The 17047-nt window shown below is 40.6% G+C and overlaps 1 protein-coding gene across 1 annotated transcript in view; it reads right to left on the minus strand.

Moving 5' to 3' along the window:
• Window positions 1–16634, minus strand: part of smarcd3b (SWI/SNF related BAF chromatin remodeling complex subunit D3b) — a 63865-nt gene extending 47231 nt beyond the window's left edge. The window contains exon 1 of the mRNA XM_085286903.1: window positions 16238–16634. Within this exon, the coding sequence (XP_085143029.1) occupies window positions 16238–16249 (12 nt within the window). The 5' untranslated portion in view covers window positions 16250–16634. The remainder of the gene's footprint in view (window positions 1–16237) is intronic.
• Window positions 16635–17047: the final 413 nt, after the last annotated feature.

Raw genomic sequence — 17047 nt, forward strand, 5'->3', positions numbered from 1 at the left:
TTCGGGGGTTGTTTGGGACAAAGCATCTTTATCCAGACAGCGTTTATGCTTCGGCTGCTGAAGAGACGCCGTGGGAGCAGATGGGAAGAGGACGCAACAGTAATGAGCCAAGTTTCCCCGCAAGCGACAAGCTCCACACTGGGACGAGCCTGCGGCGTTACCTGCCTCGGGGTATTTCCTGTTTGCTGTAGCCATGACAACGGGATAATCTGCCTTGTGTTCAGAGCTAACAGCCAATCCGGTGAAAGAGACTTCGCTGACTTCAAAAGTGGAGCAGCAGCTGGTGAAGCGCGAGAGGAACCATTTCAGATCTTAAGCTGTGAAACTGAAAAGAAAGCTGAGTTTTAGAGAGAGAGAGAAGACTTCGGCTCGTGTTAGTCAGCGGCGAGGTCAGCACGATCAGCTCTGACACAAGCATACAGTGAAAAACAGCCGCTCAGTATGAATAAACCTCGCCAGCTCCCATATAAAATTCTACAGGATGAAAAATAAAGCTGGCAGGATAATTCCCCCCCCTACTCCAAACTCTCCCTCTCTCACTGCTCCCCTTCCTCTTCTTTCCTTCTCTGCATCCAAGCTAAGTGTTAGCCCTGATCTTTCAACACCACTCCGCCCGTGCCGGACGGGACACGGAGACGACAGAACGAGGGCAGGATCGTTACGTGCAGGGCAGAGTTAAAAATCATGGATGAAGAGCAGAGCCACATCTTTAAAACTGGACGCACTCCTTCAGTGGTAGTTTGTACCTCCAATATGCAGAAATATAGCTCGAATTTCTAAGCCAGCTTCAATAAAAAGTATTATCTAATGTGAATACAGTGCAAAAAAAAGTATGATTTGTGAAAAGGCAATTGCCTGCTAAACCCTAATAACCGGTTGTTCCACCCTTGGCAGTGAGAACTGCAGTCAAGCATTTGTGATAACTGTTAATGAGTCTTTCACATCGCTGTGGAGGAATTTAGTTCCACTTGTCTTTGCAGTACTGTTTTAATTCAGCCACATTAGAAGCTTTTCCAGCACGAGCAGCCCGTTTAAAGTCGTGCCAAAGCATCTAAGTCAGATTTAAGGCTGTACTTTGACCAGGCCACTCCAAAACCTTCAGTTTGTTGAGCGATCAGAGGTGGACTTACTGGGGTGCTTTGAGTGCTCTTGAGCTTCGAGGCACAAACTGATGTTCAGATATTCTCCTTCAGGACTTCGGGCAGAGATACGAACTCATGGTTCCCTTAATATTGACAGCTCTTCCAGTAATTGAAGGAATTTTGATAGGCTGGCCACTTTTGGAAAGGTTTCTTGCTGTTCCAAATTACTCCATTTGTGTTTAATGGTTCTCACTGTGGTTCACTGGATGGTTTACATCCAGACTAATAGCTGCTTCACTTTGTCAGACAGGTTATATTTAAGTGATTTCTTGATTCAGCTGTGCTGGCAGTAATCAGGCCTGATAAACTGAAATCAGCCTTCCAAACAACTTGATCGTTCACAGTTAATCTATGATTTAATAATTACCTGTTCACATAGGTCCAGGTAGGGCTGCATAGCTTTTTTCCATTCATAAATTCAATCATCATTAGGAAACTGCATTGTGCTCAGGTAATCTTTGTCTAATATTAAAATTTCTTTGATGATCTAAAACATGTAAGCGTGACAAATATGCAAAAAACCAAGTCAAGTCCTGAACCAAATCAGGAAGCAGAAAATGCTTTTTTCATAGAACTGTATCTCTGAAAAACCAACACATTTGTTTAAACCTTAAAGCTGTTCTTAGGTCATTTCCAAGGCCTGAAAATAATTCAAACTTTAATCATAACCTAAGCTTTTAGTAATTATTTTTTTCATAGTTGAATGATAATAAAAAAGTTCAAGGAAATCCTCTTTTTCCCCACAGACAGTGAGTAGATATGTTTAATAATCACAATCTCAGTAATAACCAAAGTAAAAAACTGATAAATCTATTTAATATTTCGGTTCAGCTTGTATAAACTGAAGCAGAATATTGAAAATAAATAGAATAATAAGAATAATAGAATAAGAAATCAAAATGAAATACATTATAATCAGTTATTTTCACTCGGACGGTTAGGAGTTTGTGGTAAGTGACCTTCTGGGTTTTAAAAGATTGACAGGTTTTTATTTTTAGAAGAAAAAAAATCAATGTTTAGCTCTGTGACTCGAGTGCAGTGGTGACACACGAGACGACGCACACTGGAGTTGATGTGCTGTACGGTTACATAAAAAGCAGCTAACACAGTTGTGTTACTTTGGGCCTTGTCATCCATAGAAACAGCTCCTCGGAGGTCAGGTGATTTACTGTTGTGGTGTGAGTGAAGATGAAGTCTGGGTCATATTTTACAAAAACTTGCACGTTCCTCTCGGAGGATTAAATCAGTGTTTTGGTGCCTTCAAATCCACATGGCTTACTGTGGCTCATGTCACTGTGACAGTTTCCAGGTGATGCAGGATAATCAAAATACGCCTTAAGAAAAACACAAGTTCAACACAGCCAGGCTTTCTTTGTGTTAGATGGCTAACAGTAGGACAGTATGACGGTGGTTAGCAACGTTCTCTGTTAAGCCAGGCTCTCTGTTTTTTGGGTGCTCGCATAAAAATGGAGCATTTCAGGCATTATCCATATCTTTCTGCCCCACAAAATGATCCCCGTGAGTGCCACCCCCTCCATTTAGAGGTCCTATCAGATGATGACGATAAAATGGTGAATATAACAGCATAAAACATGTAAAAGTTAAAAGCAAAACTGTTGCAAATAAGACATTAATGCTGCAGAAAATAATCTATCTGGCCATTTAGCCTACAGAACAATTAATATTTTAAATCTGAGTTAATTATTTTAAGGCTGCGTGCGCTCCCAACGCTGCTGTTTGTTTCTAACATGATGGCTGCACGTTAAAGCTTTGAAACTTTAAACTGGATACATTTAAACATTAAAGCTTACAGTTCCATAGCCTGATAGAGAAGACGGGGATATGATATGTTAGTTTGTCAGCAGATCAAAGGGAAATTATTTTATTGACTGAACAGTAGGGCTGCACGATTTTGCATAAAATGAGAATCACGATTTTTTTGGCTTAGAATTGAGATCACGATTCTCTCACGATTTTCTTTTCCAGTATAAATATTTATTGCACTTATTAACTGCACATCAACTTCGTAACAGTTGAGACTGAACATAAAAACAATAAATAAACATAAAAACAACAAATGTCTCACATTTTGTCTTTGGCGCAAAATGTTGTACTGCTTGAAATTCCATCTCCACCGTTGCTCGACGCTGCGTGTATAGAGCAGGTAGTGCAACAATAGAAAAATAGTTGCGGGACGGCACTGTGTAGCGTTTGTCTAGGGTGTTGATCATTTTCCTAAATCCCTCGTTTTGCACAGTGTTGATGGGAGCCATATCTTTGGTCAGGTGATAAGTGATAGCCTCCGTAATTTCTTTGAGTTCGACGTGTATAGGGAAGCGCTGTATAAGGTTCCCATTATTGGTGTTTGGGTGGTTGACCGGAACGGATTTTCTCCTGTCACTTTCTCGTCATCCCTGACGTGCTCTCCGTTGTTTTTTCCCTGCTAATATTAGCATCACACGGCACAGCTTCTGTATCACGTGGTATAAGGCTCCGCCCTTGTCATTTGTTGAGCAGGAAGAGTGAGCGCTTGTTTTCATGCAGAGTACGTCCCGGATCAAAATGCGGTACAATCGTCGTCGTCGTCTTTTTTCTTTTTTTAAAAAAAATCGTTGTCATTTGGAAATGAGATCGCGCATAAGTATGAATCGAGATCGCGATTTTCTAACGATTAATCGTGCAGCCCTACTGAACAGGTATTCTTGGTGTGTGTTCTGTGTTGTAGCAGTTAAAAGGCTTGCGGATGTAAAACATATTTGCCCAGCAAATAAATTATATTGTGCTTCAAACATGCTGGAAATAAATGAATCGCTTCCAGATGATTTTACCTGAAACTTGAAACGTACCCTGAGGTTATGTGTTCATCATAAGTTACCATGGTGATTTTGCCAGGTAAAAAGAAAGCCGCTTTCATGTCATGAAAAACTTACTTTAAGCTCGACACAGCTGGCTAAACCATTAATCTGGCTTTATAGCATACCTCTCTGGACTATGAAGCCGAACTAGGAGCTTACTGGTAGCCTGGCTCAGGTGTTCTCTCCTCAATACAAACACAAAAAAGCAGTAATAATATAAATATGTACTTTTATATATATTCTTTCTTTAGCATTCTTTAGGTTTAGGTTTTTCCTCCATAAGCATTAAAATATGATACAAACAAAGAGAGCTTATTTGATTTTTACTTTGTGACCTTACATTACATGAACCTTGCACAAAATCTATGTTTGAATCATGTTTTTATATTTATTCTTCACTTTTTCTCAGGCTTTTAAAAAATAAACAAACTGTCGTATGCATGTCTACACATGAATTAAATGCAATTTCAATTGTAATCCATCAGAATCTCATGTCTTAGTGGCAGAGCTGTGACACTGATACATCTGTTAACCTTTTTTTTTTTTGCCTGTCCCATTTGGTTCTTTACCTATCAGAATTGTTGTCTGAAGACCAACAAGGATACCCAATGGATTTACTTTGCCAAATGGATCATCGTGGCATTGCTGTATTGGTCCATTTGATCGACCTTTGTTTTTATTATTTATTATATTTTATTTTCAGATGTCACAGACGGGACAGACATGAGTGAGGGGTAGGAAAGGGAGAAAGAAAGAGGAAGGAAAAGAAAAACAGAAGGGGAGAGGGACAGTGAGAAAGGGGGGGAGAAAAAAAATCTTGTTAACTTAAATGAGCTTAATTTCATTAATTACAGCAGCTAAAAAAATGTTGCTCTCAGCTCATACTTTGTGATCTAAGTTTTTAAAATCAGCCACTCTGCTGCAGGCGGGCGTATCTATCACCGGTTTTTGCATGTGCTCATAGCTAGATCGGTAAACCTTGAGTTGACTCATCCAGCTGATAACCACCTTAGTCTGATTGATGTTGATGTCGGGATAAGTGAAGCCAGACAAGAAAAAAGACACCCTGGGTAAACTTGTATCCAGTTGCCTTTCCCCTCTCAGGCTGGTTTGAGCATAAACTTATAAAATATTTTTAAAAATCGCTTTAGTTTCACCAGCATCACAAATGTTCCTCACTGCAATTTCCAAAATACCAAAACTTGCACCATCAACCTATCAGCAAACTGGGAGGAAGCGATGGTCCATGCCAATGGCTATATAAAAGGTCAGTCACAGTCTGGATCTCCTCTCAGCAATCCTACTTTAAATGCAATTGCCGAACAGAGATACACAAGTTTCTCTGCGACTGGCATTGCCAATCACAGCTGTCATTGCGACATTACACCGCACTGTTACAGCTTTACGTTAGTAATTAAAATCAGCAGAAAGATGACCCCTTAAACCCAAATCAGTGTGATAAGACCTACTTAGAATGGAAGAAAGCATCTCTGAGAAAAATGTGTCTGCTTTAGTTTGAGCACCTGAAATGATATACCGTATTTCCCGGACTACAAAGCGCACCTGAATATTAGCCGCACAAGCTAAAATCAGGGGAAAATCCTGTTTTGTACATACATTAGCCGCACCTGACTAAAAGCCGCAGGTGTTTCAATGTTGACTTATCATATGTAAGAGAATATGCACAAAGGGAATTGTCAGGAAAGAGATGGCTGTTTGGAGACACACCCCTTTTATTAATATTTTGAAAAACAAGTTATGGGTACATACTTGCAAATGTAGTATATAACAATAACCTACAGCACACCAGAAAATAGATTCGGACTACCTTTTAGGCTCAGGTGCAGTGACACGGCTTTAACAAGAAGAAAAGTCAGTCATTCACCACCATCTTTCTCTTCTTCCTGCGCACTAAAACCACCAAAGTCCTCTCCTCCAGTGTCGGATACAAACAGGCTCAGGATGGCTTCGTCATCCACTCTCCGCTTCTCTCCTTCGTTGTCACTTTCAAAACCAAAGAAATCCTCGTTGTCAGTGTCGGAGTCGAACACCCTCAGAAGGGCCGTGGCGGTGTCCTCCTCTCCATCATGCAGCAGTCCAGCCCTTCAAAATCCGTTGGTGATCGTGGATGCTTTCACACTTTTCCACGCTGTCAGAATCCACCGGTGGAGTTGAGCATAACTTGCTTTTCGCAAGTTTATCGCCGCTCATCATCCACGCCTCCCGCTGAATGCGTAGCGCTACTTTGAAGTTTGTTTTTCGCGCTACTTCGTACGGCACTACGTTGCCTGGCGGACGGACATGTGACTAACATACCACTCTTGAACCCCGATCCTTCCGCCAGGCAACGTAGTGCCGTACAACAGCGGAACAAACAAAACAAATCGTCTTACGATATGACAAAAATCATGCACAATCCATAGAAAAGCCGCACCTGACTAAAAGCCGCAGGGTTCAAAGCTTGTGCAAAAAGTAGCGGCTTATAGCCCGACAATTACGGTAATTTAGTGCTAATGACTTGAAGCTTGAACATGAAAAACATGAGCATCAGCAAGGATTTCGACTGAGAAAATATACAGTCGATGAAAAACGATGAAACTTGATCCCAGATACTGATGAGACGCACAAGAGAACAGTTCACGCTCACTTTTGTCTGACAATAATCGCTACAAAGAATTCCAGTCTGGTTTCCACCAGCTTTACAACTACACCTTTAACAATTCTCCTCTTCTTTGATCCAAATTTACACTAAATTTCATAACATTCTCCTGCACATTGTCTCATTTACCATTAACCTCCTAAGACCCAAACTCTTCCACGGCATGCATTTTTAATTTCTCTTTGATATTTGGGCATATTGGGGCCCGATGAATGTAAAAACAAAGAATTATCAGATTTTTTTTTTTACGTTATTTTCGTTTTTAAGAAAAACAAGAGCCACATATGAGGATATTCGTTTAAAATTTTGATAGAATAGTAGCAGTATAATGTCCTCGTAAGTGGATATCAGGCCCTTGTAGAGCAGAATTGAGTATTTTAGTCTAAATCAGCGGTCCCCAACCTTTTTTGCGCCACGGACCGGTTTATGCTCAACAATATTTTCACGGACCGGCCTTTAAGGTGTCGCGGATAAATACAACAAAATAAAACTAGTACCGGTACCGAAAAAAAGAATATTTATTCATAACACACGTGAAAAGACCCAGGAAAACCGAGTTAACGATAAAAACGATAACAAAATAACTCTGAAAACCGATAAAAACCCTGAAAACCATACATTTCACACCTGAGCCTCAACTCTCGCAGCCAAACGACTCACAGACCGGTACCGGTCCGAGGCCCGGGGGTTGGGGACCGCTGGTCTAAATAACCCAAAATGTGATGTCCACATATACGGACGCCAGGTCCTAGGAGGTTAATACATTTATTTAACTGGTTTCCTCCCAACTGACCATCATCAGGTAACTATTATATACTGTAATATATATTGTAATTTAAATTGTAAATTGTATCGTAACTGTTTTGTTCATTTTATTGAGATTTTTGAGAATCTCGAGAAGGTGGTGTTCCCAAAAACACCTAAAAATAAATAACATGTATTATTATTATTGTCATCTTAACATTGTTGACTGACATCAGCTCATCAGCAAATATTATAACATTATGATGAAGATTGCCTTTTGCCTGGCACAAAATACCATCAGGGGCAAACCCAAACTGTGTTGATCTAATTATTTTTAATAGTGACATTTCTATTAAATTTTCACAAGCACTGCATGCCTGCTAGACACCAAACGAATCATCATTTATCTAAGTAAAAATGCCAAAATTCCCAAGGTTTAGCCTTCCAAATGCAAGTAAAATTATTCAATTATGCTAGTGACTGAATATGTTTGGCTTTGGTCAGATAACACCCTTTTGTTAGGAACATTGCTAGAGGCTGAAGTGCAGTTCTGCTATTTTCTAATTGTGGGAGTAGAAAAAGCATCAATTGATTGAGAAAATAATCAACAGACTAAATGATTACAAAGACAATAACAAGCTCAGTCTGTCTGCGTAAAACAAATACAAGTTTTTCTTATTTATTTTTTATAAAATAATTGCTCATGCACCTTTTATAAGAATTAAAAGCTTTTGCAGCTTCATTGTGAAGATGCACACGTATTGCAGCTACTTTTAAACCAAACTCTACAACAAAGAGTGCTGCAGTATTGAGCGTTAACATCTAAATGGGTCAACCAAGCGCTCGGCGAACTGTAGCACCATTAGGACCAAGACAGTTTGTCTCACAGCCGAGTGCACAATCTCATTATCTGCATTATAAATGGGTTTAATATACAACCGAAAAAGTAATATACAACTGAAAAAACACAGTACGAAACCAAGCTATGGCTTTAGGTAAGATGACTATGATTAAATAACACTGTTATAATCTGTTGGTTGGTATGGAAGTGCAATGTGAAATCAGGTTACAAAGCGCTCTACTTAAAACGCAAAAATCTATAATCTGTGAAAATGACACAGTGGAGGTTTACAGGATTATTTGAAAATGGTGTTTATGGGTTCAGTGTTGTGGCTGCAGACATACGGCGTGTTTGTGTGTCTGCTACAGTGCAGTACTGCAGATATTATCACAGTACTAGTGGCAAAAAAGTGCTACATTTTTATCAAATCTATGCAAATATTAACACACATGATTTTATATGCTTAAGTTTGTTTTCTCAACTTAAAATTGACCTATTGAGCTCTTATTTTCCATCATTAATATATAGTTACGGTCACTTTGGTAGGTGCATCCGCTCAACTGCTCATTAATGCAAAAATCTAATCAACGCATTAAACATGTAGACACAGTCAAGATGACCTGCTGAAGATCAAAGAAAAGTGATGATCTCCAGGGTTTACAGAGAATGATCTGAAAAAGGGAAAATATCCAGCAGCTGTCTGGGAGATCAGAGATCAAAGGCGAATGACCATACTGGTTCAAGCTGATAGGAAGGGAACAGTAGCTCAGATAACCGCTTGTTCCAATCGAGGTATGCAGAAGAGCATCTCTGAATGAACAACATGTAGAACCTTAAAGCAGATGGACTACAGCAGCAGAAGACCACACCAGGTAGGAACAGAAGGTGGCGTCACTGACATGAAGCATGGATCCATCCTGTTTTGTATCAGCAGTTCATGCTACTGGTGGTGTAACGGTGTGTGGGTTACTTCCCTGGCACACTTTGGGCCCCTTAGAACCAAATGACCATAATTTAACCACCATGTCCTGCCCGACTGTTGTTGCTGATCATGTCAGTCCCTTTATGACGACAGTGTACCCATTTTCCGATTGCTGCCTTCAGCTATGTCACACAGCTCAAAGACTCTCAAACTGTTTTTTTGATCATGACAACGAGTTCACTGTACGCAAATGACCTCGACAGTCAAGAGATCTCAATCCAATATTGCACCTTTGGGATGAAGTGGAACAGAAGATTCTAATTATGTATGTGCAGCTGACAAATCTACATCTATATGAACCAAAATCTCTGAGGAAAACTTTCAGCACGTTGTTGAATCTGTCCCTCGAAGCATTATGGCAGTTCTGAATGTAAAAGGGGTCCAATTGAGTATCGGCAAGGGGTACGTAATGAAATGCCAAGCAAGCATAAGTAAATGGCCGTGTTTTATATAATGAACGCAGCATGTGCACAAGTAATCACTCTGAACCCAAAGTCCTTTAAATCGATGTAAATGCTGTGTTTCAAGCAGAGCCGATATGCCTAACATGCACATCTAGCCTTCATTGCTATGGCTGTCTGCGAGGAGCAGCCAATCAGAGGAAAGCTTACTGAAATGAGAGGAAGTGAACAGCTTGTTTCAGACAAAGGATGCATTAAGGGGCTACACCAAGATCCTGTATGGGATTAATAGGGTTGTTTTGAACTATAAATCATGCAAAGCTATTATCGTAGAGTCAGAGAAGAAAAATATGGAGCTGAGGATGACACGACGCCTTTAAACTGCTGGAATACACAAAAGAGTTGTTTTCCAGAAGCAAAGATATTCAAATTGTTATCAGATAAAACCATTAAAAGAAGCAAATCTTCATATTTCATCTGAATCTTTGTTTTTTTGTTACATTTTTCTTTGAAAACCTGATCGAATAATCATTACAAAAGTACTATTGAATGAAATCAATCACATTTCTAAGTTTTAGTTTAAGCGGACTTGAGTCCAGGGCAACAAACACCCATTGAACCAGCACATTCCTCTCCAGCCCAAAAAAACAGAAAGAAAAAAAAGGAAGTGCTCTATTGTTAATTTATCCCTACAAACAACACAAAACACAAAGCCAGGGAACATTTAATTGGGTGACCTACTATTTGGGAAACAAAGCCAAATGTGTGTGGCTTCCAGTCTGCCTAATCAATCTCACGGCTGGTGGAAAAACAGCGTGATAAATAAGATTGAGAAACTCTGGAGGTGAATCCACTCAGCGAAACATTGATTGACCTCGATGAGCGTCCCAAACTAAATTTCAAACATCGCTGAACAAAGTGACTGGGGTGTAAACGTGCGCGTGTCCGAGGTGGGGGTGGAGGAGAGGGGGAGTCCTCCCGTGCAACTTTCCTTAAAAAGCCACGTGAAGCATTCAGCAGACTGTAAAAGGAGCCGATCCTCTGATCCCCTATCAGACCTCAGAAGCTGTGACGGCACCTTGCATACTAATAGGACTGTTCTCCGTTCTTTATACTGAAGGGAATATCTGTGCCAGCAGCTGGGTCAGGGAAGACTGCAGTTTGAAACTGAGCTATTTTAGTCCGTTTTTTCATATACCGGGCGCTGACAAGGACCAGCCGTTTCGAGAGAGAGTAGCTCAAAAGCTTCCTATACCATCTCGAATAAGAACGAATGGGTAGGACATTCTTCCTCAGCCACATGGAAACCTAATGTATATGCCATATGGAAAAAGTCTGCTGGAAATATGAATGGGATCACTTCCAAGAGACTAAACCTATGGAAAATGAACACGCAGGCAGCCGCTTTCCTAAATAACAGCCGTTATGCAATATTCTTTGTTGTCTAATTGCACCCAAATGCCTGCGTCTGTGTGGTTTTTTTCATACAGAGCATCAAAATGAAGAGCATCTGATATCAGCAAGCAGCTGAGTCACCAAGTCCTTCATAACTCCAGAGAGTGTATGTGAAATCAGAGTGGAGCGGCATAAATCAACACATTTACAGCTATTATGCAAACCGCTTAAAACCAAGTTTTAAGGCTCTTCTGAGCTTTTTCGCTTTATTGCCTCCCAAAGCATCCAGTCGAAGGAAGAATGGCGAGGGCGATGATGTGATAGGGAAACTGATCAAATGGCTTAGTTTGCTTTTTCAATTAAGGGTTGCGAGACCTCGAGAAACTGAAACGAAATGATACGCAAAAAGAGCAGCGTAGTCAACAGCCCATGTGCAATTCATAAGGTTGGAATTAAAATGTGGTGACTAGACAGTCAGCCCATTTTTAAAAGACATTTCACAGAAAGACAGAAGTTCAATTCATCTTCTACATTTCTCTGGTAAAAATAAAGCTACAGCTTAGCTTAGCATAAACAGGGAAACATTAGAAAATGGCTACCTAGGATCTATCCAAAGATAAATCCATTTAGTAGACTGATACACTGTGGTCATAAAGGGATGGACGTGGTCAGCAAAAACACTCAGTCGGTACTAAAAGGCCCAAAATGTGCTAAGAAAATATCCCCAACTCCAAAACACCACCGCCATCAACCCGAACCAGTGGTTCAAGGTGGGATGGATCCAGTCTTCCATGCTAATGAATCCAAATTGAGACCCTCCCATCCGAATATCACAGCTGGAATCAAAACTCATCAGACCAGTCAATATTTTCCCAGTTTTCTATTGTCTATTTTTGGAGAGCTCAATTTAAATTTTATTGTATTTATATAGCACCAAATCACAACAACAGCTGCCTCAAGGCGCTTTATATGTTAAGGTAAAGACACTACAATAATACAGAGGAAACCCCAGCAATCGCATGACTCTTTATGAGCAAGCGCTTTGGCGACAGCTGGGAAGAATAAACTCCCTTTTAACAGGACGAAGCCTCCAGCAGAACCAGGTTAAGGGAGGGGCAGCTGTGTGCCACGACCAGCTGTTCATAGCTAACAGTGGGGGGCACTCAGAGCGGTCTTCTGCTGCTATAGCCCATCTGCTTCAAGGTTCAGAGATGCTCTTCTGCCATAAACATAAACCACCTTTCTCCCTCATGCTCAGTGTGAACTTCCTCTTGACTGTGGCTGCCATGTGATTGGCTAATTAAATCTCTGCGTTAACAAGCAGCTCAACACGTTTATCCAAAGATTTTGCCAGTGACTGTATGCTTGGCTATTAATCCATAAAACTACAACTTCAGCCAAAACTGATGCCGCATTGCTGCTCGATACGTACTAGAGATGGACCGATCCGATATTACGTATCGGTATCGGTCCGATACTGACCTAAATTACTGGATCGGATATCGGAGAAAAATAAAAAATTTAATCCGATCCATTAAATATCACGAAAGCACCTCACAAAACTTGCAACATGCCGTAACTCACCTCAGAACGTTAGCACGTCGGAGCAGTATGCATCACGTGATAGAGCGGCTGTGGCATGCGGGACCTGTCGGTGGTCTGGATAGCATGTGGAGCTTCGCTAGCAACCCGGCATTTCATCTCCGACAAAGTTATCCCCGAGAGAAGTAAAGCAAGTGTGTAAGTCCATCTCTGAATGTTTGTAAAGCATTCCTGCGTTAAGCTTACCAAACATATATGGAGCGACTGCTTCTTCTGGCTGCTACTTCAATCATGAAACTGATTAACGATCAGCTGATCGGCTTTTCTGTCGCGAGTCCGTGTCTCTAGTTTGCTTTTGGCCCACTTTGCACCAGAAAGAGGAAACCAGCGGCTGAACAACAGCAGCACGTTTAAGCTTGAAAATCTGTTGTTAGAATTTATTTAATATTACTTTCTACTCGAGGATCTTTTTCTACGTAGCTGACGGCTGGTAACTGTGCAGGGGCGGATCTAGCAAAGTTTAGCCAGGGGGGGCGATAGGGCATTAACAGGGAAAAGGGGGCACAAAGACATACTTTTCTTTCTTATTCTCATTTAAAATGTCTAGCTTTTAATAAATAATTATCCGAATCTTACACCCAAAGTTTTAATTTGATGTAAAATGAATAGAAGTCCATTACTGTATATAGTGACTATTAAGTCTAATATATATACCCTATTAAGCTATAGTACTTTTTCCTTTGGGAAGGTACCATCTGTGCAGTCTGCAATTTTGTTGAAGAAAGATGTTGAATCTATTTAATATTTCTTGAAAAATAATTGATTTCTGTGCATTTTTTTTCACACTGCATCAAATTAAGGTTGATTACGTTGATTAAGCATCATGAGGTGGAGTGTGAGGGGTGGTTCCCTATTTTTTATTTATTTATTTTTGTTGTTGCTGGGAGTTGGAACCCTATTAGTTAGGTTGCTTAATATTTACGCTAAGTACTCTTTAAAATACCAGAATAGGGAGGATGGTGTAGGTTTAAGTTTATTAGATTGATCAGTATTGCTGAACTATGAAATATTTTTTTTTTGCATATAGGTATAACAGAATAGCTTTAGTGTAGTTGTTGTTTTAAACTTGAGTATGAACTTATACAAAATGCAGCAAGATATTTAAAAAACAGTTTTGTTGGTATCGGTATCGGTATCGGACATAAAAAAGTGGTATCGTGCCATCTCTAATACGTACTCAATTTTCTCTAAGCACATGCAAAAAGGACTACGCTGCTTCCTTTCACAATAAAAGTCTTGACAAATACACTGCATAACTGCTGCAGATAAAAGGGTTTGTAGAAGTGTTTCAAAGAAATTTATATTTAAATATATATTTAATTTAACTAGTTATTACATAGAAGATGAGCTTTTTTCTGTATAAAAAAGGCACATTGTTTTCTGGTTTTGGTTAATATATGGATCTAATTAAGCAAATAAAGAATTTCTATGAAGCTGGTTTTGTGCTCCATGAACAAGAATGTTGGCTTTAAAAAAAAAACAAAACACAAAGTATGAAAAATTAATTACATCTGTGTAAGTATTCATCAAACTGTAAAAAAAAAAACTAAATAAATAAAACATACTAACAGAGAAAAATCTACTTAAAAAGATACGCGAAAAAAGCAAAAATATGAAGTATAGAGCGTTACAGCATTGATATAGATGAGAACACAGACATCTGGCAACAGCAGGAGACTAATTTTAACCCAACACCTTCAAGAAAACCAGTCTTTCTAATGTGTTGCAATCTGCTGTGATGACAGGAAGTACATAAAGTTTTGCACATGTGTAAAACAAATCAGGTAGTGACAGACCTTTTAGAAGCAAGTCGCAGCCAGAAAAACATGCAAACTTTGGCCCCAAAATATGTTTTTCCAAGCGTTTTCCTCTTGGATGTTATACTTTGTGTACCCTGTCTCCTCCTTATATAATGTCTCTGGCTAAGATTAGCTTGAAGCCTGAGGGCAGGTGGAAACAGCAGCATGCACCTTGAAATCTGTACAGCTTAAAAAGAAAAAAATAACATGTATGTAAAATCTTTTTGGAATAGAATAAAGTGGCATTTACACCCATTTTTGCTCTCTCATTGATCCCTCCAATTAATCTACACTACCCACCACATTAACCTTTGTAACGTGTGCTACACTGACCACACCTACAGCCAATGTAGAATCACCAATTACCCCAGTATTTTCAAACTAATTCTGACAGGCCAGCTGCTACTGAGGCTAAAAATAACAGAGCATGCAACATTTTTATCAATTATTAAAATAAAGATCCCAGATAAATTTTAGTGATACAGAGGACAAACTCTTTCTTTATATAGGTTCACCCTGCAATATATATCACCTGGCCATCCACGTCTACCTGCAGTGCCTTGGGGCCCACCCCACAGTTTGAGAACCACTGAGATAAACAAAGGCACAGCGAGAATGTGCAAACTTCTCAAAGAAAAGCGGTCAGAAGATTCAGGAACAGTTCGATATTTTAGGACATTTCCAGCATCCATATTAAGACAGGCCAACAGGCTTCCTGTTAAATGGGAGTTTTTCCTCCCCACAGTCGCCAAGTGCTTGCTCATAAAGAATCATCTGACAGTTTGGGTTTTTATCTTTACTTTGCAATATAAACCACCTTCAGGTAACTTGAATCACATTTAAGAGACAAACGTGGGAGTGGTAACTGTCCTAAGCCAGATAGCATCAATTATTTCACTCTAAGCTGCATAGAGGTGAATGCCTTAACTATGTTGGCAGACTCTCCTCAAAAAATAGAGAATTTATTTTTCCTCCAGATGAAATGTTGCTGACTGCAGCTTTAATATAAAAATTAGATTTTCCTTGGGATCAGCAGAAGCAGATCTGGCTTCAGCAGCTGTACACCCCCAAATCCCCCCCTGCTCCTGAGTGCACCGCAGACTGCCAGAAGATTAACACAGTGAAACTGAAACTTTCTTCTTTCTCCCCCCTGCACCGGACACACTTAGAGAAGCAACAGCACATTATATTGTTGTTTCAAAACGGGGTGACGGGGGGGACGGAGGAGGGAGGGGTAATGGATTAAAGGCATGCGTAAAAAAGAAGAAGAAGGCGAGAGGATGGCAGGGGCTTCGCCGTGCATCCCATCTATTACTCCTCAAGTGTCTGTTTCTCACACCAGTCAAGGTTAACAAGCCGAGCTGCCTGGTGTCTGCGTGTGCTGCAAAAAAAAACGAAAAAAAAAACAAGGGAGGGGGTGGGAGGTGGAGGTGGAGGAGGGTGAGGTGCTGCAACTACACACTGTGCCTTGTGATGATGCAGACAGGCTGAGAGAGAGCCTACAGTGCCCCCCTTAAATATTGCCAACCACATCACGCTACATTTGTACACCGAGGCTAAAATCACCACGAGGTGGAAATTGCAGTTTCCCCTGTTTTTTTCTCTTCTCTCTGTTTTTTGAGGCTCACAATAAATTGAAGCGAGACGAGGTAAAAAACTCCGGTGCGCACTAATCCGACTGCGCCTACAGGATGAAGCCTAAACGCATAAAGAGTAGTTTTAATGGTGGATGCGGCTGGCAGAGCAGCGGAGACTCACTGTGGGAATAAAACAAACCGCGCTAACGTATCGCGAGGTAGCATAAGCGTCATCCATACCTTTCTCTCCATCACTGTGCGCTTTTTTTCTCTTCCCTTTTTTCTTTTCTTTTCTCTTTTTTTAAGGGCTACTCAACAACGGCAACTGTAGGATGTGTTTCTGTGGAGCTGTCCGGTCCGGCGCGGCGTGGAGCTGCTTTTCTCCCCTCAACTTCCTCACGGGCTTTCACACAGCAGCAAGCGTCTCCCCCCTCGATCACTCCCCCATTACTGGACAGCTAGGCGACTTATTAGCGCTGGCCTGTGGGACGCCGAGCCGGGGATGGAGCCAGAGCCAGGATTGGTGAAGCCTTGTTCGGAAGGGAGCAGGAGCGCAGGCGCGGTCTCTGCTGGAGAGTCGATATAATGAAAAATTACCAGTGGCAGGGAGTGTCATCAAATTATCCTCATCTCTCGCTCTCTCTCTTTTTTCATTTTTTATTTTAAGGGAGGAAGGGAAGATTTTTATTTAACCCAAAGCGCACAGTGAAATGATTTCAGGTTATCCTGCTCCAAACACATGCTGTACATGTAAATGCAGTGCAGGAACAAAAGGGAGGGAGGCGGGATGAGGGGGGGGGATAAACCCGGTGCACTACAGCAACAAAGGAGCAGCAGCACCACCAGCTCCCTAACCGAGAGATCTGTTCCACTTTCTAATGAGGAGCCGTCGATAAAGAGGCTGTTAAGTTGTGGCTAATTGCTGCTTTAATGGATAATTTACTAATGCTTCACGCGGCAGTTACAAGTTATCACTTCACACATTTTTTTTAGTGCCAGAGTGAAGATTTATGAATGAAATGAGCCAGATTTATAACACGTGGTGGATAT

The sequence above is a fragment of the Mchenga conophoros genome, linkage group LG9, assembly GCF_057382185.1.
Source record: "Mchenga conophoros isolate Kocher_MC1m ecotype Shallow Benthic linkage group LG9, M_conophoros_male_GT1.1, whole genome shotgun sequence".
NCBI lineage: Eukaryota > Metazoa > Chordata > Actinopteri > Cichliformes > Cichlidae > Mchenga > Mchenga conophoros.